This window comes from Poecilia latipinna, unplaced genomic scaffold, assembly GCF_001443285.1.
Source record: "Poecilia latipinna isolate Pla-1442-1.1 unplaced genomic scaffold, P_latipinna-1.0 Scaffold586, whole genome shotgun sequence".
Classification (NCBI taxonomy): domain Eukaryota; kingdom Metazoa; phylum Chordata; class Actinopteri; order Cyprinodontiformes; family Poeciliidae; genus Poecilia; species Poecilia latipinna.
This window is the reverse complement of record NW_015113202.1, coordinates 94,978-120,566: the sequence shown is the minus strand read 5'-3', so window position 1 is coordinate 120,566 and position 25,589 is coordinate 94,978. Positions and strand designations below refer to the sequence as shown.

Genomic DNA, 25,589 nt, shown 5'->3' with positions numbered 1-25,589 from the left:
ATAATATAAAAAAAGTGGATCAATATCAGTCTATTTATGCACAGCAGCTTTTATTATTTCTTCAAGTTGCCATAATGATGATGATGAAGCTGGACCATGACAATGCGCGACGTGCGCGTGTGACGTAGGCAGGCGGAGGAGAAAACAGAACCTCCAACACACTGAGAGATACATGAGGGGGGAGGATTTATATATATACATATATAAAAAGAAAAACATTGTTTTCAGCAGACTGAGGCAGAGCGGCGGGGCGAGGATGCACAATGGAGCATCCCCGTGTTTAATTGCGGATTAGAGGAGGAAGAGGAGGAGGAAGAGGAGAAGAGCAGAACAAGGAGAGGCGAGGAGACGCTCTTTATTATTTGGAGGGAGGGAGAGAGAGAGAGAGAGAGAGACAGAGGAGGGGGGTGAGGAGACGGAGACGGTACAGACCGTGGCGGGGGGGAACGGGAGCGAGGAGGACACCGACACCGACGGTCGGCTCGGCGGCGTCGCTCGGATGCTGTTGTCGACCCGGACGCGGCGACGATGCGGCCACACTGCTGGGTGATGGTAGCGCTGGCGGGGATCATGTCGTACCTCAGCCCGGAGAGAGCCCTCGGAGCACCGCAGAGGGAAGGTGAGCGGCGGAGAATGGATGGATGGATGGATGGATGGATGGATGGGAGGACGGATGAGGGGGTTGGTGGTGGTGAAAACCTGTCAGTGATGAAAGGCAGAGCGCTTACGGGGTGCGGGGTGTAATCAGTCAGATATGGAGAGGGTGCGGGGGGGGGAAGGCCTCCTCTTATTGAATACTGTAATGTCAGCCGGTTTGACTGAGTCATTTTGCGAGTTATTATCGCAGGAGCGGAGCTGATTGGGTGAGGGGTAGGGTACCATATTTACATGCACTGGTGAAAATATGTGCAGGGTGTTGCGATCCAGGGCCCGCAGATCGATTGCAAAAAAAAAAAAAAAAAAAAAAAAAGCAAAGCTAAAATCTCCAGTCGGGTCAGTTTTTTCAGTCTAAAACATCCTCCTATGTTTAACCTATTAGCCATCGCTGGCGTCCTTATCGTCGCTCTCAGTGCGTCCTTACAGAGAGCTGGCAGGGTGTTGTGTTTGTGTAATGTGTGCAGTCATTGTATGGTGGTGTATTGTTTTGATAAGAGCTGGTGCTGGCACGGAGGCTGGTGGGAAAAGGGCCTGTGTTGGGTCCCTATTTATATGCGGTGTCTGTCTGGACATCTGTCTGGGGAAAGATGGAAAGAATAGCGCTGCTCAGGAGCTGTGCGTCAAGACCGGGGCCACCAGGGTTTTATTTTTATTTTTTTTATTTTTTTCTGAGGGACCTCACAGTCAGAAGCTTCTTGTTTGGGAGGCTTTCATGAGCTAGATCTTATTTTAAGTGACTGGAATCCAGTGCACTCACGTTTCTTTTAATAGCAACAGACCGAGCCATGCAGCACCCCACACTCGGATGAAATGATGCTTTTCTATTTCCTGCAAATCCTGACACTTTCTCCGCTCGCCAGTTTGCAAAAAATAACAATAAAAGTGGCTGATAAAAGAGAACGGTGGGAGTTTTCCTTGGCAGGACGCAATATTTAAGTGGCTAAATTATTTAAAAAATGATTTAAAATTGATGCATGCAGTGTTTACACTATCGTGACCTTGTGGAGGAGTGTATTGTTGAATTTTAATGAGGAAGTCAGACATTGAAACCGGGACAATTTGAGGAGGGACAGATGTTATAATTTATGATTTATATGACCTCTGGCCTTGTGTTTATTATCTCTTTACTGTGTTATTGTGCGTTTCTCTCTACACATAGGTTATGTTCTTCCATAAAACTTATATTTGTGTCTTGAAACAAGTATTTATGCCTGTTGACTTTTTCACATTGAACAACCACAAACTTCAAAGTACTTTACTGGGAATTTAGCATAATTATGAAGTGGAAGGAAAATGATGATTTTCATAGTTTACAGTTTGAAAAATGTTATGTGCATTTAGTAAATGCACTCCCTCCTAAATACTTTGTAGACATTTTTCTCCTTTTTGGGCATGTTCACCACCAGGATGGCACATCTAGGGGCTTAAATTCTTCACTCCACCTCAACTGGAATTAGATCTGAACTTTGACTAGGCCATTCTAACACAGGAATGCACTTTGATCTACATCAATCTGTTTTTAGGGTTGAACTAAACGCCCCAATTTCAAGTCTTTCGAATTTTCTTCATCTTGTATATTCTTTTCATATTTAGATATTAAAACAAAATGCAATTACAAGTTTGAAAATTTCACATCACTCTGTTAATTTTAACATTCTTTTTGGTTTAAAGTTTATTCCTGACCTGGCTGCTGTGTTTCTTGGTCTTTATTATTTTTTTTTTTGTTCTCTATTGTTGTCAAATATCTGAAACCTTCATGAAACTGTTTTACTTAAAGTGAGATTAAATGACAAACAAGTGCACTACAATTGACTAATTAGTTAACTTTTTTTAGGGATATCATACTTTTCCCTTCCACTTCACAGTTATGCACTACTTTGTGTTGGCTTATCATTAAATCCCAATAAATTTTACTGAAGTTTGTGGTTTAAGTGACAAAGCGTGAAAATGTTAATGAGATAACACCTCATAAAACCAGTGTATTTACAGTAAATAAGATGCATATGTCATTTATTTCCCATTTTTAGTGTGTATTAGCCAGATTCTGGATGTCTAAACTTGTTACTTGTTACTTATTCTTGTCATTTGCTTGGATTTTTGAACACAGAATTGAAATAAAATCAACTAAGAATAGCTGAAAGGTAATTAACCTCGCTGCCCTGCCCGTTTTCTTTTCTGCAGATGGTTCACTTCCCACAATCATCTACGTTGAGGTACAAATATCACATGTCCCAATTCCTCCCTCTTTAACCTGAGTAGTAAACCTTCCTGGTTGAGTACTTAGCTTCCAGTTTCCAACCCTTTCTCCTTTATTTTATTTTACCTAAATGACAACTCCAGCCACCCTCCCCTTGCTTCTTAACCGTGTTTCCTGAGTGGAATGCCATTTCTGATATCTCCTCTTTCCCTCCCATGCTTATTCTCCTCACCGGAATGGTATATCTTTCCACTTTCAAATTTTAATTCCAGTCTCTGTTTCCCTTTTTTTAACCGATTCAGATAATAATTTTTACCGTAAGCTTAATTTGTTTTCTTGCTTCTCCCTCCCAATACCAACTCTCCATTGGGGTTTTCCGCTGTGTCCTAAAACCCGCAGCTAAGATTATGCTCCAATGGCTAAACACAACACTTGTGTGACATGATTTTACACTTTTGTGGTTCAGTGAAATTTCTGTTTCTCTCCCTGGCTGCCCTTACAGATGCACTAATATTTTCTGTGTTAAAGCTTTCCTCCCTTTCTATTTTTCCCATTTCTGTTTCTGTCCAGTTTCTCAGACCAGGGCCGAGTCTCTCTCTCCTCCACCTTACGTCATCATCCTCATCTCCTGCTCGGGGCTCGTCTCTTTCGTTCTGCTCCTCCTCACCTGTCTGTGCTGCAAGAGAGGAGGCGTGGGGTTCAATGTAAGTCTTCAACATGTAAGAGATTCATCCACCTCTCTGCCTTTCTGTGCATGCATCTGACCTTTAATGCATATTGCATTATTGTTATTATTATTTTTGGCATGCAAAGCTAGAACTGGCAGTGTTTATGTCTTAGACATATTGACATTTTTTGAAAGCAGAAACGTTGTAGCTGCAAAAATATTTGTACCCCTTTAATTTGATTACATTTTGTCACATTATAATCACAAACATGAATGTAGTTTGGCGATTTTATGAGACAGATCATCACTATGTAACGTGTTTGATTCATGGATGCGGGTAAATGTTACGTCAGAAGTGGAGATTTCAAACGTCCAAGTTGCAAAAATAAACAGGAAGCTCATGTAGAGTTTTAAAGTTTCTACTTTAAGTTTCAAACATAGATGCAGCTATAAAATGTTTATTTTCTCTTGTGTTGGTTTGTGTTTTTATTGTAGCCACTGTTGAACATAGTAAATAATTTTGACTGGATCCAAGTTCTGACTCAGAAGTAAACAAACTGCAGGCTGCCGTTCTTGTTCCTGCTTCTCTGCAGTCTCAGTTTTATATCTTTAACTGATCAGTTTGCTCAGATGCCACAAAAATAGTAAAATAACCATTTGCATTTCCAGATAGGAAACCAGCTCCAGCTATTTGCTGTTCCAGGATTTTTGGAAAAATTACTGGTAATATAGCTTCAGCAGGAAATTGATTTGTACTCAAATGTCTCTAATATTAGAAAAAAACATGATCCAGAGAACTGAGTCTGGGGAAATTTGGTATTTTGAAATTAAAATATCATGGGACTCTATTTTTAATTGTTTGTGTTTATTAGCACTACTTGACTATCCCTTTTTTTATTGGTAAATTTGATTAATTTTTATGTGAACATTTCATTCTAGCTACTATTTATAATAGTTCTGCTGGGAAGTGAACCTCCATCCCAGTATTTTGCATTTAGACCAGAAAGTTTAACTTTGGTTGCATTTGACCAAAAACACCTACTCTATTAAAATACATTGAAATTTGTGTAACATGACAAAATGTTGCAAAATTCAAGGAGTATAAATACTTTTGCAAGACACTGTTGTGTAAAAACCTGGTTGTATTGTTATGGAAAACGTTCCTATAAGATTGGACATTATTAGTTTATTAATGTGATGGTCATGTTTTGTTTGTTTTTAATGTAAATGCTTGTGAACTTTCATTAAATCAACCTCTCTGGGTTACACAAACTGTTTTGGATTTGAGCTTTCATCTGACCTGTTCAGGAGTTTTTAATCAGACTGAGTGATTTTCACCTAACAGTGCTTGACAGTTAATTTTGGATGTCGCCATGTTGTAATTTTTTGTGGCTCAACCAGGAGTTTGACAACGCAGATGGAGAGGAGTGCTCCGGCGGCTCCAGTCCCATCCAGGAGGACAGCCTGTCGTCCTGCCCCTCCCTCCCTGAGGTTTACACCCTGCCGGTCAGAGACCGCCCCAACTGCGCCGCCCTGCAGGACGGAGCAGGTAACGCAGCCTTCGGACTCGCTTACTTTCACTTCAACCCTAGAAAACAAAGATGGAGGACGGCCATGCTTAGAGCTGGACAGTAATAACAATGTAAATCATGATAGACACGTGATCAATATCAATAGCTGGTTATTCAATTTATAGAGTAGTCATTGAACTCTGAACCAGAACCGCACAGCATTCTGGGAGATGTAGGCAGAGGAAAGACGTCAGTTACTCAACCTCTCATGACCAGCTAAGTTAAGTTGGTGGAATCAACTGACTCACTCACTCTTTGGTTACCTAGCAACTCGCTAACTCGCTCTTTGGTTACCTAGCAACAACTTGTTCAGCAGCAGTTTAAGGTTTTGCCACTGTGCCTCATAACTGCTTAAAAAATAACACAGTGGATAAAACAGGAACAGTCACGCCCCTATTTTGTCTGTATTTCAGATGTTTAAAACAAAAAGACTAAACAATTATTATTGATATCGGCTGATATGAAACGCTTAAACTGAGATAAGTCTCTCAGCCCGTCCAGCGCTCCCTCACGGTCGGCTGCCTCCTGAGTCACTGAGGTGGATAATTCAAAGGTCTCAAAGCAAGTTTTCACCCAGTAGGTCACCCAGTTCACCTCTAAGTGAAGTGGAAATCTGGGAAATTTCTGCATCAGTGGTCAGCTTGAGCTGGACAAGTCAGACATTTGGGCAGAATGCATTTCTTTAGGGCATTGTGTTTGTCTATTAAAAGATACTTTGACCTGGATAAGGAGAAACATATCTCCAGTTGTTTGAACTGTTGCTGCCTGTCAGCAGGACGTCCAGATGTTGTCTGGTTTATGTTAGGATAATTGGTCTCTTTAACTGTAACAAACAAACAGAGACATGTTTGTTTGTCTGCGTCGCCCTGTGATGGACTGCTGACCCATCCAGGGGAGCCCTGGACAGCTGCTTGTGTGGTGTTATTGATTTTGCAGATAGCTGTGGGCATTTATCATATTGTTTACTATTTATCATGATAAATTTCTTATGATGATAAGATTTCGATTCATTATTGTCACAATAAATACCAACTAATGATGTTTAACCCCTCCCAGAATTATCCGTATTGCTGTTTGTTCAATAAAAGTGCATCAATAAGTATATATAAATTTGAAAATGTGATTAATGCAGTTACTGTGTGCATTTTAGGGATACAAATTACAGTTTTTTTATATGAGCGGTGTCTTAAAGAAGTGTATTACAAATGGTGATTTTCTAGAGCAGTATTTGTGTTTGTGTTTGTTGCTTTCACATCCATACAGTTACCTAAAAAAGAAGTAATACATGCTTCCTACCACTTTTATTATTTTTACAATGTTACCACAACATATTGTAATAAAACTTAAAGTCCATAACCCCCACACTCATATGTAGCAATCACTAATACTGAGCAGCATGCAGCGACAGTGGAGAGGAAAAACGTCCCTTTAACAGGAAGAATGCAATAATATTCTTACTTCCAATGATTAAGAATTATTCCTATTGCCTGTGTTTTGTTTATGCATATTTTATGTTTTAAATGTCTAGACCAGGGGTCTGCAAAATGATTCTTTGGACTTTACACAGTGGCTTTTAATAACATGAGTAAAAATAATAAACCAGCCAAAATATTTAAATATAGATACAACAACTAATGCAGGTTTTAGCAGTTTTTTTTCATGGAAAAATTACATTGAATTTCCACAACAGAATGTCACTAAAAGTACCAAATACTAAGTATTTTTCTTGTCGTTAGGTTGAAAATTGTGTCTTTTAAATATTTCACATAACAATCAATATCCTGCAGAAGAAAATGTTTATCCTATTTTCGCAAAACTTTGCTTTGCTTTTAATTTTAAAACCCAAAAATGTAAATAAAGTTGTTATATAAGAACGACAACACATTTCCTGCAGTAGATGTCGATCAAAATTATAAGTTGTCTTTTTTTTAAAGGTTATGTAACATTTTTGACTTGTTTTACCGGGCAAAAATGGCTGCAGACTCAGTGTTTAATATTTCAATATTTTATTATTTACAGTTCCTACATTGTTGCAGAAAATTATGTTCTTATATCTTCATCGGTTTTCAGAATTTGTTTTTGTTTGTAGCAAAAGAGCAATAAAATCTTTTGTGTTTCTCTTTTCCACAGATCCCAAATCTCAGTGTTTCAAAAGGCACGCTCTAAATTACCTTCAGGAAATAGGAAACGGTTGGTTTGGGAAGGTAAGATCACCGCCTTCGCCTCACATTTCAAAGTTACTCTGTTATTCATGGGTTTTGATCCTTCCCGGTGTTCTCTCTCCTCTCTGATGTTTAATCCCATCCACTGATTAGATCACAAATCATGAGTCCGGCGCCTGCATTTATCGCCGCTCTGCTTCTGCTCCCGGCTCTCTTCCTCATCCTGGTCCTTCTGTTGTTTGCAGGTGATCCTGGCTGAAGTGCTGTGCGACTGTGGCTCGTCTCAGGCTGTGGTGAAGGAGCTGCGTGTGAGCGCCAGCCCCCTGGAGCAGAGGAAGTTCCTGGCTGAATCGGAGCCGTACAGGTGGGAGCAGCTGCACAAGATGACAACACTGTCCAAAGGCTGCAAAGTCAGATTTAAAAAGCATTGTAGAAGCAAAATTTCACTGAAAATAATAATAAAAAATGCCTTTAGTTTAATTTGCCTTGATGCTCCTGACTAGTTGCACTTATTATTCAGAGTTTTAAAGTTCACTGGATTGTCGGTTACAATTAATGACAAATTGGTAATATAAATAGTAACCAAAGAACCCAGAAAAACCTCCAGAGAAACTAAAGATGAGCTCCAAGGTCAAGGTTCGTCAGCGTTAGATCGCTCCTTCAGTTGTTGTTTGAGTCAAAGTGGACTTCATGGGAGACAACAAAGGAGGAAAGCAAAGCATAAATGTCTGAATTTGCCACAGTGCATATTGACAAGCCACATGGAGAGTGTCCTATAGACAGATGAGACAAAACTGAAGCTTTATGACAAGAAACATATGTCCACAAAAACGGAGCAAACCAGTAAAAGGACGCCGTCCCCACTGTGAGACACGGAGGAGACTCAGAGCGTTCAAACCATCTTAGTCTGCTTTAATCAAACTCTAATTTGTTTGTTACATGAGGTGTGAATGTGCAATCGAACTCTGATGTGGAACAAAAAATATTCAAGATAAAGAATTATTGGTTTTTCTCTACTCTTTAATATATTCACTTTATTTACATAGTGCCAGTTCACAACAAATGTCACCTCAAGGTACTTTACAAAAAAACTCATTTCTATTCATGTGCTGTTAGGAAGCATCAGATCTCTGATGTATGACGGAGCTTCGTTATTCAGGGGTTTACGTGTGAGAAGGAGAATCTTAACTTATATTCAGCAGCCAATGAAAGGAAACTAAAATGGAAGAAATCTGATACTTATTTTTAACTTTCATCGCAACTCTCACTGCTGTAAATCTAAATTTGCTTCAACTTTTCCTTAGAAAAACAGCCGCCATCACTATTAATCAATAAAACCAGCCAGAAAGTTAAATAACCTTCAGAGTTTTATTTTTACTGTAGCTGCATGATAATAAAAGCTTGTTCTTGACAGTAAGAGCTGAGTAATTACAGGGTGATAGATCTGGGTAACATTTTGGCTTTAACCCAGACATTTGGGATTTATCTGTGAACAGCTTTGTCTTTGTTGCCTCTGTCGTCTCTTAAAGAGATTTTTCTTTTGCTTCGTCTGTCGCTCTTCTTGCAGGAGCCTGAAGCATCCCAACATCCTCCAGTGTCTGGGGCAGTGCAGCGAGAGCATCCCCTTCCTCCTGGTTATGGAGTTTTGTCAGCTGGTAAGTTCAAATGTCGTGGAAAAGGGAAAACGCTACAGCAGATGTCATGGAAAGTACATATCCTTATTAGTCACAAATAGAAACTTACAGATTCTATTTGTAATGCATTTTGGTCCAACTTTGGAAGTCTGACTGAGGTTGTTGCATAATAAGCCAGCTTCAAATATTTCCACACTTTTATCCCAATAAAATAAAATGAGTTGCATTGTGACAAAATGTAAAAAAAAATTGCAAGGGAAATGAATACTTTATCTATGCTTTTTATGCAAAATAAATAACTTAAATGAAATGCCAGAGAAGTCTTTAAGTTTAAGGTCTACTGGATTTTATTTTTGGCAATTTATAGATCATTTACGTCACTTTTTGCATTTCGTAACCATCTTTTAAAGTCATTACACAAGGAACGTTCCGCTGTGTGAAAACTGTGGATGATCTATATTTTCGGTCGGTTTGTTTTCCCGTTTCTCAGCTGGCACAATCTGTGACTCATTAGTGAAACCTTAGGAGTGACTCTCAGGCCAAACAGAGACAAAAGCAGATCAATCCTGATGACAACAGGGAGAAAATCCAAACAACGCCGAGTCCTCTTAGACGGCTTCAGGAGAAAAAAAGCTCTCCTGTTTTCTGCCTCTCACACATATTTTCCATCCTTATTTTATTCTGTTTCTGTTCTTGTAACACAAATGAATATTTAAAAGGTTGCCAGCTCATTACCACATTCCCCAGTTGTTATTCTTTTTTTTTTTTTTTTTTGTCGCTCTGGGATGGCAGACGTCTAAAAATTGATGTTTTTACTGCAAGATTCACATACACAGCCAGTGTTGTTGCAGCTTTTTGCTTTGTGTTAAAACGCATACGAACCTAGAAACAAACCGGCGCTGACTCATCCTCCTGCTAAACGTTCAGTGCTAATGTTGTGCAACTTAGGGAGACCTGAAGCGCTACCTTCGGGCCCAGAGGAAGTCAGATGGGATGACTCCCGACCTGCCAACCAGGGACCTGCTGACTCTTCAGAGGATGGCCTTCGAGATCACCGCGGGTTTGTTGCACCTCCACGAAAACAACTACATTCACAGGTCAGTCAGGAGTTTCCTTCCACTTCATTTCATTAAAGCAACGAAGAAGAAGGGGGGATTTCTGATCAGTTTTCTGTGTGTTTTCTCTGTAGCGACTTGGCTTTAAGAAACTGCCTTCTGACCTCTGACCTCACTGTCAGAATAGGCGACTACGGCCTCTCACACAACCATTACAAGGTACGTTAATCTATGCTTTTCAGAAATGGACAAATTAAACTAAGATGAAATGATTAATCTGATTAATCTGATTAATCATAATGAATTGATTAATAAAATAACACCAACTAATTTAGTAACAGTTAATTAATTAATTGTTAACTGGACATTCAGACTCAAAAAAGGCCATTTACTAAAATAGCAACATATTCAGAGCAGTAATTAGGTCACAAATACATTTTGGATTTAAGATAAAAACAAATCCCTTTTCTTTTTTTTTTTTTTGTCAGTAATTGTGTTCTACCCACGCCTCTTCAAATTATATAGTTTTTGCTTCACCCGGCTAAGATTCTGCACCTTTTGCTCTCCAATTATTAATCTGTTAATCAAAAAAAAATTAAATAAAATAGTTAACAGATTATTCCTGCACTTTACTGATGTTGAGTCAAACAGAAAGGGCTGAACTTTTCACATGTTGATCTGATAGTTTCAGATGTTTCCTTTCCTACAAATGATCACTAAATGAATGCACATTTTAGGAAATAAAATGTTTATTTTATTGTTTTAAAAGATAATTAAATTATTTGTTTATTTGCATTTATAAATATTTCTAACGTTGTGTAAAATAAGCTTAATTGGCCAAATAAAAACTCTGCAGAATAATTAATAAAATGATAAGCCGTGTAAATAACACATGTTGGTGCATTTGTTTCTGAAGGAGGACTACTACCTGACTCCAGACAAGCTGTGGATCCCTCTGCGCTGGATCGCTCCTGAGCTGCTGGAGGAGTACAGAGGATCTCTGATTGTTACGGATCAAACCAAAACCAGCAACGTGTGGTAAGCAAGTTTTTATTTTTATTATTGCTGAAAAAACCTGAGCTGACAACCCCAGCATGTTGGAGACAATCATCTTATAACAATTCACTGCAGCTCCTTCATATTTATTGGTAACACGGCTAAAGATGTGCAAGAAGCCTTGAAATAATTTAGTTTACTGAGCAGCAGCATATTCTGAAGCAGAAATATTACTGCTGTTAGTTCTCTACTAATGACCTTTAGTGGTCCTTTGCTTTCCTGCTCATGGTTGCAAATTAAACCACAGCGCCTAACTGCATCAGCTTTAAATGTTATAATCGCTGCTTTCAGTATAGATATGTTCAAGTTTGGACATTTAGTCATTTTCTAGAAAATGATTTGAGTTTCCAGACTTTATTTTTGTTGCTTTGTACAAAAAACAACTTTGCATTTGTTTATTTTTCATTGCAACCTGAGATTTTGTCCAGTTTTTGAGTTACGAATAGATTCAGATTTATTTGTGTCCCAAATGGGCAATTAATGTTACAGCAAAAATAAAAACCTAAAAGGCAAAGTATCAAAGTTTAAAATAATCACCCTCTCCTCTGACTATTTTCTCATACTTTTTATGTTTTTGCAGGTCTTTAGGGGTGGTGATCTGGGAGCTGTTCGAGTTTGGTGCTCAGCCCCACAGACATCTGAGCGATGAAGAGGTGCTGACCTTCGTCATCAGGGAGAGACAGATCACTCTGGCCCAGCCTAGACTTAAACTCTCACATGCGGATTACTGGTTAGTACTTAATTGCTGCTTGAATCTATAAATGTCACAAATCATTCCAATGCATTCATGTCATACGGACAGATTTCATTCACACATTCAGAGTTGTGATATAATGCAGCCAAATTCAGTTTTAAAAAACCAAACTTATGTTTATTTATTTTTCTTTTTTTCCTAAGGTATGAGATCATGCAGTCCTGCTGGCTCCCTCCGTCCCAGCGGCCTTCTGTAGCCGAAATCTTCCTCCTCCTCTCGTCTCTCCTGGCCGCAGAACGAGGATTGTCAAAGAGGAGCATGGGGGAAGAGGAAGAAGAGGATGAGGAGTATGAGGAGGGCAGAAGGAGGAGAGGAGAGAGCGACGAGTCATTTGAAAGACGCTGGGATCTACTTCGTCCACCCGCCTTTCAGAGTGCAGCGAACGAGCGGCACAGAGACAGAGAGTACGGCAGGGACGGCAGAGACAACTCCTACCCTTTGCTGGACCCTGTGGGGAACTGCATCACCCCATCCTCCTCTGAACTGGACGACATCCTCACAGTTACAGAAACCAGCAAAGGCTTGAACTTTGAGTATTTCTGGGAGAAGGCTCACGCCAGACGAGGCTACAAACCTCTCCCTCCCCCTCAGCCGATCCCAACTGTGAACAATAACCACAGACAGTCTTTAGACACGCCCACTGTGGTGCCGGTGATAAGTGCCCGCAGCCCCTCGCTCGCCAGTGAGTACTACATCCGCCTAGAGGAGCACACTCCCCAGGACAAGTCTCCAACGCTTAAAGGCAAATCTCAGTCCTCCTTACGATCTGATTCGGTTTGTCCCGGAGATGTGGAGCTCGTGGAAATCCGTAGTGGAATGCTGGGAAAAGAGCGAGTCCCCTATCGTGCTGCAGACAACAGCGGGAAGACGCTGCAAACTATCCGATCAAGCGAGGTGAAAATCCAGGTGCCCAACACAGGAGTGGCCGAGTTCAGAGACACTTCAAGCAGAGTGACAGACTTCTCAGTGGTGGATCTGGGTGATGATGATGATGATGATGATGTGGAGAAAAAAAAGAGCAGGGAAACAGATAAAAAATCTCCCACAGTGCTCCAGGCTCCAGTCCTCCCTCCCAAACCCCGCTCCATGTCCATGTCCTCGTCCAATCACCTTCACTCCCGCCCTCTCCCTGCGCCTCCGCTTGGATACAGAGGACTCCCTCACTACACCATTGGCGGAAAGATTGAGACGGACCCCCTCCACATGAGCTCCTGCCCGTCCTCCACCTTTGATCACCTCGGCCTCCATCGGTCCCGACAGACTCTGCCCCCGTCCCCATCTCTCTCCCCCTCCATCCCACCATCCAGCCATCCCATTTACCCTCAGATGTGTCCTCCACCTCTACCCCCACACTCCAAACCTCAACGCAGCATCCCAAGCTACAACACAGCTGACAGATACTCAAGATACGCAAAGACGCAGATGCAGAGATCCAACAGAGACCCGCTATCCTGTGACATGTCCGACAGAGAGGCGGACAGGAGGCATGCACCATCAAGCCACACCACCAAGGAGGAATCTCATCCCCGTATGAAAGACTTTGACTCCCCCATTCGTAGGGAAAATCCTCTGCGGCCCATTTATCGAAACCCACCCCGCCCTCAGCATGCCGATTCCCAGATTGACAGGCAGTCCTCGTCTAGTCCTACCTACTCAGATGAGGATGACTCTCCTTTTGCCTCCCCTGAGAGGCACAGCAGTCGGACCACAGTCGCTCACTCCAGCCTGTCAGAAGATGCAGACCCAGCCACCTCTGAGCTCTTCTCCAGGGGAATGAAGAGGACCCAGTCACGGCTGGACACTATTCTGCCTACTATTTGGAGGGAAGACGCTGAACTTCAGGCAGAACGAGTTGCAGCAGCCAAAAAGTCTCCAATGCACCTATTTCTAACCGAGATATCGAGCGTGACAGAGTCGAGTGAGCCCAAGTCCAAGACCTTGTGGGATGGGGAGAAGGAGGAAAAGAATGATGGAGAGCGATGGGGGAACTTTCTGCTGCACAACAAGGGAATGCGCCGCTCCCAATCACTGATCACTGACATAGGCTCCGCAGGACAGTCATCGGGACAGGAGAAGCAATTCCAAAGGCCAGGAGGGGAGGAAGACAAGGCATCATTCCAAGGCGATCTTTTCCTCACAGAGGTTGACACAGACAGAATGGACACGGACAAGGATGTGGAAAGCGATCCAGTTAAATACCTGTATCCTGCAGGATCTAGGTTGCACCCCTATGTCTGCTCTCCCAACCTTTCATCTAACAAAGACACTGAAGACGGCAGCACAAAAGGTATGCGGAGATCCCGATCTCTCCTGTCCGAGAGGGAGAAACAAGAATCTGAAATACGTTTTGCTGAGACTGAGCCACGAAAAACAGAAATGACCAGAGAGGAGTTCCTGAAAGAGATCCAATCAGCAGAAACTTTTTTGACTGAAATCATATCCAGGCAAAGCGCTACCACAAATAAAGACGAATCAGATCCATTCGTCTCTCCTACTCCGTTGTCACCTGAATATGAATCCATATGCATCGACCCAAACTCTGCTCAGACCATCACATTCCAGTCAGAAAGCTCCATACGGGCATCCAACAAGGGGAAAGAAGAGATACACACTGAGGCCATCTATGCACAAGTGACCAAACGTGCAAAGAAGAGTGAGATTAAGGTTTCCATAAGACCCGAGATCCCGATTCTCCACATAGGATCAAACAAACAACCGCTTAAACCGTGCAACCAAGGAAACGATGCTGATCACTGCCAGACTGGAGAGTTTGTGCTCTCAGAAATAATGCCCAAAAATGGTTTATTGCACAGTGAAACTGATGAATGTCAGAAGGAGGAGGAAGACTGTTCAGATGGACCTGCCTTACCTGCCAGAGGGGAACTAATAGACCCTCCAAAGTTATCTCCTTCTGAATCCACTGAGTCCAACACTGTGATACTTCAGGAGAACAAGTCTTTCATTTTAAATCAAACGAAGACTACTGTTGTTGTAGAGAATGGTGAAATGATGAAAGAGCACCTGCAGGTCTGCAGATCTCAGAGAGAAGATCAAGCGGAGGGGAAATGTGGTGGGAATGCAGCTGCTCTGGAGAGAAATGGAGAAAATTTCTTTCAGCACAAGTACAATGATCTGGAAAAGTCTGTCATTCAAAATGAAACTAACTGTGAAGTCACTCCAAACACTCCAGATCATGAACTCTCCTCTGGCATCATCACTCCCACTGACTCTGTCCTGTCACCCATGACCTCCAGCTCGGTGGATGGCCTAACACCCAGCGATTCCTGGACCGGAGCAGGAAGCGGCAGTGGGTGGCGGGTCCTGGGAAGCGAAACCCCACACAGAGACTCTGCCTATTTCTCCGACAACGACTTAGAGGGTGATGTGCTAAACAGGAGGAGCAGCGATGGACCAGGGTCCAGACAAAGTGGAGGCCGAGGGGGCGAGCGGGGAGCACTCACAGGGATAGAGGAGAAAACTGAAGAGGAGGGGGAGGCAGGAGAAAAAAGCCCCTTACGAAGTATTTCACATGCATCCCGTACCAAAACAGAAAGTGGGAAAGAAAAGACTGTTGAGAATTGTGAAAATGACTCCTACTACTTACATTGTGAAAAAGATATACTAAACAAAGGGCTAGAAGCTGTCCACAGAGACGATTCAGGCATTTTTCACAATCACAGCGAGAGCAAAAAATCCACATTGCTGCATGATGATCCTCAAGTCAAGGACTGTGTTGACTTAATTGATAAGCTGTTTTCAAAGTTAGATGAAGAACCTCTGAAGAACCTTTCACACAGTGGTGGGTATGTGATAGACAGCCACTACACAGATGGCATAATTTCCAAGATAACGGATTATAAATGCACAGAGTCTGAAAAGAGCAACTTGAATCTGCACTCTAAGAGTCCCAGTGGGACAAAGAGCTTGATCAACTCTGTCAACTCCGTGTCTGGCATTGTTGAACCAGATAGGACAGAGAGGGACCTCACTGCTCAAAGGTCTTTGAAATCTGGGAATGCAACAGTGGAATATGAGTCCAGATTGTCCAAAATGAGTGAATTTCAAAACAATGATAACTTGCACAGAGAGGATAAAGTTAGTCTGACTAGTCTGTGTACCGAGCAAGGTGCTGAAGAAATGGTTTGTCTGGACCACAATGAGCTGGGAGACCTTCACTGCTCAGACCACAGAGCAGATGTGGAGGTCAGAATGGAGTTGGACGCACATCAAGCCTCTGCAGAGTTTTGCGAGGGTCCAGACGTGATGGCTGAGGACTGGTGGAGTGCCGTGGAAGAGGATGAAGAAGCATCACCCTCTGGAGTTGTTACTGGGGAACTTGACTGTCACCGTTTGACGGAATCAGGGGAACAAAATAATCAGTGGGCTTCTCCAGAGAAAAAGCACCAAGAAGTAGAGCTAAGATCTGAATTTTTTGCGGGGTTTAGCAATAGGAACTGGGGGATTCAGGAGAAGTATTGGGAATCTAAAGAAAACGATGAACGTGCAGGAAGGGAGCCTCACCCTTCTTCAACAGAGTTCAAAAATGAAACTGGGACCAATGAAACACAAGAACCGAGCTGCAATATCTCTGCATGTGAAAAAGTAAGAGACTCTGAAAGACCAGTTACCCAGCAGCCTGCAGCAGATGTCCAACAAGAGGAAAATATCGAGAATCTGGAGGAAATCGATGATTTTAAGAGCGACACAATGAATAAAATCTGTGATGTGGAAGTAGAGAATGTGGAAACTCCAGAAGAAGAGAGGTTTGTAGAGAGGCAGATTCAGGACAGAGGGTGTTTGACAGACATGGAGGAGAATCAAAACTTCAACAGACTGACACAGAATCAACTCTACAGAGAGGGACAAGCATCAACAGAACATGTTGATTATGAGAACCGCTTCAGCCATTCTTTCCAGAATGACATCTCAAGTATATCCATCAGCATCACTGAATCTCCTCAAGGTAACTCCGCCGACCTAGAAAACGATGAATCAAGCTTCAGACAAGAAGCCAAGCACAGCCCATGGCTTGCTACACAGTCTTTAGAGGAAAGTCTCCAAAAAGTTAATGAGGATTACCGAGACGCAGCCCTTCAGTCCGGAGCGGAGGAGCTTAATCAGTCATATCAAGAGGTAGACAATTTCAGCTCTGTTGATTTCCCTAGTCCTCCACCAAGCGTAGACCTCGATGTGCAAGATGATAAACTGGAGAGTTTAGACGACTCTTTTCCTAGTCCGCCACCGTCTGTTATAGAGGCAGAGGAATTTATTACTGCCATAAATCTGGAAGACTCCAGTGCTGGTCCAGAGACAGAGTCGTATATTTCCCCAGCGAACAGCACAGCTGTCGAGGAGCCATCTCTGCAAGAGCTACCACCAGCTACAACTCAGAATAAAGGCATTTCCGCCAACCTGAACTCCCCGTCTGTACACATAACGCTGACCGATGACAACAACTTTACTTCAGATATTGAAGATGTTTGTCATAGCTTTACCCAGAAAACCTCACATGCAGGTTCTTCTACGCAGCAAGATCTCTTGAAAAACATCCCAGCGTTGCTGATATCCGAGTGGAAAGACCTGGACGAGGAGCCGCTGGAGGACTTTGAAAAACTCGAACAGCTCTGTTGCATCTCTGGCGATGAGGAGGAGACACTGGGGGAACTCTTCTTGGGGAATCTGGAGCTTCTGGGGTCTTTGAAGAAAACAGCTGATCAGAAGGGCAGTGACACAGAAGAAGATGATGACTTCTCAACTCCTGAGGCTGACAGAGGGGATTTGAAGGCAGAAGATGTCTCTGATAGCTGCAGTAAGTTGGTTGAATCTGAGCAAACAATCCTGTCACAACCAGTGGAGAAGATCGATGAGCAGAGGTCACCGGGTCAAACACCCGATGTCAAGGATCAGGGATCTTTATCCAAGATGACAACCAGAAATGGCCTCATGATGCAGGTGAGAGTGTGGTCTAACTTCTTGCATGGTTTCTGTTCACTCAGCTCCCTTACTGGGTTACTCTGACGTTGCAGGTGTGTGAGGAGAGACTGCAGTTCTCCCTCAGCGAAAATGTGAAAACGAACATGCTTTGGGGGTCGGCTGTGAAGGAGACTGTGACACTTCGGCCGTGGGGGGAACAAGTCAAGGAAAGCTGCAGCAGGTCCGTGGAAGACCAGAGAGAGGATGATAGGTATGAAGGCAGCTGGAAACACGTACAGAGGCACGGAGGATTGGAGGAAATCAGATTGTATCGCTCGACTCCCTTTGACTAATTTCACTTTTTGTGGTGTCGTGTTTTTACATCATCACAAACTTCAGTTTATTTCATATGCTAGATCAAATCAAAGTCATGATTAATTAAATACACAAATTTACTTACATTGTTGCAACTTAATATTGTTGTATTTGCATCCAACCCCTTTAACTCTAATACTCCTAAAGAAGATTTACTGCCTTTGGAAACAAGTTTCCACCTTTTTGTACTCAACATAAAGCTTTTCTTTTAGGGTCTCTGAGGTTTGTAACTCTGGAGGAGCTCCAGAGAGTCACGGTACTTTTTGTGGTTAGCTGGAAAGATCCAATCTAAATTCAAATTAATTTCACAGATGCTCTCAGTCTGAACTGTGGCTAATTTACGACGAGAAATGGGTGAAAACTTCAATTTCTGGATTTGCAATGATGAAAGAGACAAACCCCAAAGTATTTGTGGATCGATAAAAACGCACGCCACACTTTTCAGATTTTTATTTACCAAAAAAAAAAAAAAGAAAGAAAAAAGACCACATACCAATTTCCTTCAAGTTTACAGTCATGCTCTGGTTAGTGTTGCTCTGTCAAGTGAAATCACCTCTAAATACATTGAAGTTTGTGTTTTTTAGCAGTGACACCATGTGGTGAAGTTAAAATGATGTAATTATTCTTGCAACACTTTGTACACCGATGATAAGATGATTGCTTTTGTAGAATATTTCTGTGATTTTAAAATAGAAGTATTTTTGTTGTCTGAGTTATTATATAAGGCTGAGAGCACTACAGATGCCACTGATGTGAGCTCCGTGATAATCTTGAAAATTATCTGCTCGTTTCAAGTGCTGCTCTTCCTTCCTTCTGCAGTCAGCATGTTGCCATTTTTCCAGCTCTGTGTCTCTGTGGGAAGCAACGACCTCTCAGCAGCAATCCACAAGCTGTAAATTACAGCTTTTGATTAAGATTTGAATCATGCAATGAGGAGCTGAGACTTGGCTCTTTAGCTGAACTGTAAAAAGGAAATACAAATAAAAAATGTGCTTTTAATAAGGACTTTCTTGCATGTTTGTTTAGTGCAATTTATTACAAATTAATGTATCAAAACTTTGATAAATAAAGCTAAAACTGCTATGTGCTTGAAACAAAAATGTCTTGGTAAACAAATGGTGTCATACTATATTTAGGGTGTAATATATATTTTTTTCTTCACAGCCAAGAGGAGCAGGAGGCTTCCCTTAACCAAGAGCCTCTGACTGAGTCTGATAAAACTGAACCTGAGCCGCTCACTGTGATTGAACAATCTGAGATCACTGCATCTCAACCTGCTGCAAACCAGGCAATGAAAGGTATCGTCACGCTGCGACACCAAAAGATACTTTTCCCTTTAGTCCTTTTCCTCTGCTGACATGGTTTCAGTTTGCTTTTAGTTTTTCCCTCTTCTAAAATTTCCTCTTCATTTAACCAGATTATAACCTGGACATTGTGTCTGCAAAGTTAAAGTTAAATGTTACGTGAAGTAAACTTACCCTATTCTTGGGAAGTCAGATTATGTCACAGACGAGTTAAGTTTAGATTTAGTGCACGTGTTCATTTAGTTTTTCTATTTTGTTTCCTCTGATTGAGCTTCATTATTCTGCTGTAGGCAACAAACACGACAAAAAAACTAATCGGCAACAAATAAACTCTTTAGTCAAGCTGCACTAGAGAGCAACAATCTGATAATGAGTAAAGAAAGCCCAGGGCGACATGTACTGAAGGATGAAGGTGTGACAGACAGTTTTATACTTCTGGATGTTTTGGTCATTTTGTAGAGCAGATTGTTGCTCAGATACATTTTGGTTTGATCTCGAGTCAAAAGTCGAATTGTCCAAAGAGAATTCAGAACCAAAGTTGATGGAAATACGGTGTAATCTTAAATCTTCAGGAGAATAATACACAATTAGGCGAAACTTTTATGTGAGATTTTATGTTTGACACAATAATTCATCTCCATTATTTCTCATCTGCTTGACCACTGATTGCGTTGTGTAAAAGAAAGGTTGACAGTGACAATAAAACATCAATTCAGAATAAATAAACTGTTGTGCAACGATATATTTATAAAGTGAATCTGACCAGGCAGTACATTATCGGTCCATTTGACTTGTTTACAACCTGCAGTAAAGTCTGTTGCATTATACTTCTTATATTAATAAAGCTGTGACGAAGTTACTGTTGAATCATTTTTTTTATAAAAACAATATTTTACAGTTAAAAAGCAGTTTTTTCTCAAAATATTTTTTCTTAATAAATTTGCTCCTTGGAAAATATGTTACCAGTTTCCTGCAAAACTTGCATATCCATTTGACTCAGTTTATTATCTAAACTCTGTTCCCTTCTTGTTTTAAAGCCAAACTCGCTCGCCTGTCTCTCGCCCTCCCTCCTCTCGCTCTGAATCTCCCTCTCACCCCGAGCGGGAAAGGCGGATTCGGGGACGGTTCGATCGGAAATCGCATCGGAAGACGAAGGGGCCTGTCATCAGGAATCGACCCTGAAGACGACGAGGAGGATGAGCAGGAGGACGAGAGCTCTCGCAGGGTGATTGTTGTCACGGAGACGGACGTGGACAAACGGATCGGGCTGAGGAGTCTGCTAAAATCACCCAAGGAGCCTTTGGACAGAGAGCGGGACAGAGGGAGGAACGTGTCCTTCTTCGATGACGTTACAATCTATCTGTTTGATCAGGTTCTTCCTGTTTGTTTTACAGTCAACATCTGGAATGACGAGTTTGAATTAAAAGTGATTTAAGTTTCTGTTCCTTTGCTACAGGAAACTCCGACCAATGAGTTGAGCAACTCAGCTCCTACAAGTCCAGGTTCAGTCTCTGTGAAAAGCAGCAAGCTGGACTTTCATGGTGAGCAATCAGGCTTCTGTTTGGCTGCTGAGACAGGAAACAGCATGGACCCCGACAAAATAAAACATCAGAAAAGATCCAGAGCCAATCAATCAGGTTTATTTGTAAAATAAGGCCGTTCAAAATCTTTTACACCATAAAAATACAAAGTCATAGAAGATAAAACACAGGCAACAATTGAGAAAACCAGTAAAGAATACATTTAGCCAAGTTCCATCATTACACATCATGTCAGTGTTTCATTTATTATGATTGAAAATCAACTCTAAACAGGTTTTAGTCTAGATTCAACCCTTTATGTCCTAAATTTAAGCTATCCAGGCGGATATTTAAGCAAAAATATGTGGAACTTACTGAAAGTTCCAGAACAACTGGAACTTTCAATATCTAGCAAGTTATTTTCGCAATTTACAGTCTATTAAAAGAGCACCCCTCAGATTAATTTCACTTCCTGTTACGGCTGGGGTGAAATTACTGTAAATTACCGTAATAACCCGATATTGGCTGGAAAGCGCAATGTCTTTCAGAAACCATTGGGATTTTTCAGGTAGCGCGAAGTGTGGCAGAATTACGGTACTGAAATTTAATCTGGATCGATGGCTCTACGTTTAGGACTTCTGGGGTTGAACTCAGTGTTTCAGCTGTTTAGCAGCTTTCTGGAAGTTTGTCCCAGATTTGTGGTGCATAGAAGCTGAATGCTGCTTCTTCATGTTTGGTTCTGGTTCTGGAGAAATGGTCAATGTCACCCTGTAGGTCAGCCTGTACTGACAGTCCAACAGCTGATTCACAAATCGGTGTCTCACTTCAATAAAGTTTCACCTTGAGGTGGTTACCATAGTAATAAAATCTGACATCTAACTCATCTCCTCGCACTTTAAACAGAACAGCTTCATTTCCCTCCATCTTTTATTCCAGAGTGCAGCCAGAATTAATCTCCCATAATCAACCGTCTCCCTCGACGCTGTGGCATGTGGAGCTGAGCCGGGACATTAATCCTGCGCTCAACAATGCACATCCTAAGCCGTGTTTCCCCCTCCAACACATTTTCTGGTTTAAACTGCGCTCTCCATCTCGTAAACTCATTACCTCATTTCACAGCAAAATGAAAGTCAGAGCTCAGAGTTTCTTTTACCCTCAAAGATGCTCCAAAATTAGACACTCAGATCATCTCTCAGAGCTTTTTGGAGTGGAGATTTTAAAACTTGGAGAGAGAGAGAAGAGTCCATGTTTCCTTTGAGTTATTTTTAAAGTGTCTTTTTTAATGTCAAGCCTAACAGACACAGATTCATATGATTTATTCTTGCACAAATACATTGTTGCATAACTGATGCCACTGAACATGCAGTTCAAGTCAGAAGTTTACACACATTGTCAAAGTCATCTTTTGCTTTTCTTCTTTCATGGAGAAAAGAATAAATAACATTTAAAACAACAGGAACTAGAGCAAAGGTAATTTTTTTTGTCAAACATATAGACTCAAACAAACACTCACTCTAAAGTGAAGTTCAAACCATTTCTTTTATCGATCATAATAGGAAAGAACCAACTCTAACATCTCTGCCTGGCTTTCTGTGCAGCCAGACAGAGTTCAGAGGAGTGGCAAAAGCAAATGAGGTGGATTAGCAGAGCTTGCCAATAACCAATGACGTGATCCAGGACATGTTTCTGTGAAATATCGTTTCTGCTGCCCAGATGTTGAGCAGTTCGCATGAGACTGTCATACAGCAACAGTCTTCAGTCAGAGACTCTTTTAGATTTGATGCGAGACTGACTGCTACCACGAGTTCTTCCTGCCTGACTTGATGCAACTTCACCATCCACAACATTTAAAGACACTTAGATGATATGAGTTATGAAAACCATAAAAAGACAAATAGTCATTAAAACTTTATGGATGTCAAAGTTAAAAATACTGAACTTGTTGCAACAATTAAAACTAAAACGCTTCCTATCCAAAAACTTTGTGTGCTTGATGCTTGAAGCTGTCATGTGTGGAAATATCAATAAGTGCTTTTTGAAGATTGGAAGGGAAGAAAGGATCATTAAACAGAAATTTATGAGGTCAAACTTCGTAAATATTAACCCTTCCATGCATAGTGGTCACTACAGTGGACAGCTATCTAAAAGCCATTTTCTTGTGCTTCTTGTCTATTTTTATGTTATAAATGCATACAAACCACTGAAGTGGACACTAATGCATCATAAAATACACTATCAACTACTGTCATTTGCATTTGCACTATCAGCTGCAAATGCAAGAAATTATTTTTGTTAAATCAAATATGGCCGACAGACATAAAAGCCATGCTGTAGACGACTCTTGCAGGTAAAAAAAAATATTGTGACATCAGATAATCCCTAAAGAACAATACTGCTGACGTATTTTTCAAATAACAACTTTATATTTGGAGAAAAATTACAATTGATCACCTAATTTTTTTTAACTAATTTTTTTTCCTACCTTTTATATGCCTTAAGAAAATCAAAAAACATGTGGACAAAAAATTCTGACACAAAGGATCATAATTCATGCATGAAAGGATTAAAACTTAAAGTTATAAAATCATGTGGTGGAGATATGACTTACTAAGAAATTTAACCAGATATTAGTAGGGGTGTTTGTTTATGTTTAAGCCTTCATGTCTAACTGTCGTTTGGTTTTTCTCTCCATCAGGGCCAAACAAAAGCAAAGAATCGAAAAGAAAAGAGGATCTATCGATCAAACCTCGGTCGCCTGTCGGAAGCGGCCCAGTGACGTCATCGCGCTTCACCGTCAGCCCCGCCGACGACCCCCACTTGGTGTGAGGCGAAAAACGGAAACCTTTGAATCCGAACCCTCTCAGAGCGAGCAGTGAATTCACCCAACAACCAGCCATTTACCCAGAAGATATTTTTTTACTGATTTGGGAACTGAAAGAAACAAGACTGATTTTACCAGCTGGACACATTCCAGGTTTTGCCAGTGACTGGATTTTGTATGAAAGGGGGGTTTGCTGAGCTCCTGCCTGTCACTGTTTACAGAGTTTATCCGTAGCCTTTGGCTGCAAACGTCTTTGGAAAAGGCTGCTTATGTTGGGAGAAAAAGGAAACAAAACAAAAAAACAAACAAAAAGAACCTGGAGCTTTGAAAAATGTGAAACAAATCTGACAGCTATGCAGTGGGAATCGTGCTGTGTACCAGCTTACTTTCTCTTTTTCTGCTTTATTCTGTTGTACAGTTCCCCGACTGAGAGGGGAGAGGGTTGCACTTTCTTTAGTCGTTCACCTGTCCATGTAAATGCTTGGATTCCAGACCAGTCCTAATTTAAGAGGTTTTTCTTCCTGCAGCAGCTGATCCAGCAGTTTGAAACGGACTCCTGTATTTAGGAAATATTCCTCAGCATTTGTACAAATACCATAACGCGAGTGTATACAATATTGTTTTAGGGCTTTTACTTTTAGATGTAAACTTTGGACTGCACGAAAAATGAAACAAACTACTTTTTATTTATTTATTTATTTATTTATTTATTTATTTATTTATTTATTTTTCATTTATTTATTTGTCTGACTTAGTTAACCTTGATAAACTGTTAATTATTTTGAGATGGAATGCATCCAAGTTTTACCTTCTCTAAGAACTTCATAACAAATAAATAAAAAATATTTTCCCAAACGTCTTAATTGCTAAGAAGAAATAAAAAAATAAGTATTTTGTATAATTTTACTTGTTAATATATGCCAATCTGTACTGTATGGATCTAAGTCCTGTATTGTTTTTAATTTTTATTTTACTTTTTAGTTTTTTTGCCAAGTCAGAAAATTTTAGCAGTCTTGTCATTCCTTTTTTTTGTATAGTTTAATGACAGTTAATGTAGGTTATAGCTCCACAAATTGAAGCTTGTCATAAGTAATTAGCTCCATTTGTTTGTGTATCTGTTAATTTATCCCATTTTTTACTAACAGCAGTCGATCACGCAGCAGAGGTCCTGCTAGTCTGTTTGTTCGATCTGTTTAAATGTTGGTTTAAACTTGTGTTGTTTAAAAAGGCTTTTCAGAGGGGATGGTGTATAAATAAGGGGGGAAATAAAGGTTGAAAAAAAATTTGAATGTTTTATTTGAACATCCTCCACCCTCTTTCTTAGAGACAGGGAGTCTCTAAGAATCCTCCCCGCCCCTCACACACGTCGTTCAATTGGATGTGCTTCATTTTTATCATTTTTCTTTAAACATAATGCCTGTCATCTACGTAGAATGCAAGAAATTAAATGAGAGGTTCAGAAGGCATCAATGACACAATACTGTCAGTAGTGAGGGCTCACCTGCATACTTATTTGGATTTGCTTAAAAAACAACATATGATAAAAAAAAAAAGACCTGGTATTATTTGAAAACACCATCGCCATGGCAACAAGTAAACGTTTTACAGCTTTTTCTTGTTTTTCTTTACTTTTTATTTGCTTAATTCAACAATCCATTCACATAATGATGGTGACATTGATAATTTACCAAAAGAACGTATATGGATGACTACACTTTTGCACTTCAGGCTCATCAAGCCACAGTTCTCATAATTTGTGACAAAGCTCCAGGAGAAAAACATTAATAAAGAAGGCAGTCACGGGATGACACCTATGTCACATCTATAAACAAAAACATGCTGTTGTTCCTCTGGAACGGCTCATCTGAGTTTGTGTGCCCAAATGACTCGATTTCCCACAAAG

General features: G+C 40.9%; 1 protein-coding gene across 2 annotated transcripts; it reads left to right on the top strand.

Moving 5' to 3' along the window:
- The first annotated feature begins 131 nt into the window (after positions 1 to 131).
- Positions 132 to 24,968, top strand: lmtk3 (lemur tyrosine kinase 3). 2 transcript variants are annotated; one of them, XM_015042326.1, is made up of 16 exons: positions 132 to 619; positions 3,425 to 3,558; positions 4,923 to 5,070; positions 7,223 to 7,296; positions 7,500 to 7,618; positions 8,822 to 8,909; positions 9,837 to 9,985; positions 10,078 to 10,162; positions 10,860 to 10,981; positions 11,580 to 11,729; positions 11,897 to 17,705; positions 17,780 to 17,937; positions 19,206 to 19,339; positions 20,383 to 20,717; positions 20,802 to 20,886; positions 23,561 to 24,968. In XM_015042326.1, exons 1-16 carry the CDS (start codon positions 529 to 531, stop codon positions 23,689 to 23,691), a joined length of 7,812 nt encoding a protein of 2,603 aa, XP_014897812.1. In that variant the 5' UTR covers positions 132 to 528; the 3' UTR covers positions 23,692 to 24,968. The 2 variants fall into 2 exon arrangements, with proteins under 2 accessions (XP_014897812.1, XP_014897811.1); XM_015042325.1 differs by having other exon boundaries at positions 3,425 to 3,573.
- Positions 24,969 to 25,589: the final 621 nt, after the last annotated feature.

Excerpts from the sequence above, each read along its gene's own strand:
- lmtk3 (XM_015042325.1), top strand. The coding sequence starts at position 529 with ATGCGGCCACACTGCTGGGTGATGGTAGCGCTGGCGGGGATCATGTCG. Across the intron at positions 5,071-7,222 it reads CGCCCTGCAGGACGGAGCAG|ATCCCAAATCTCAGTGTTTC; the intron begins GTAACGCAGCCT and ends TCTTTTCCACAG. Across the intron at positions 11,730-11,896 it reads CTCTCACATGCGGATTACTG|GTATGAGATCATGCAGTCCT; the intron begins GTTAGTACTTAA and ends TTTTTTCCTAAG.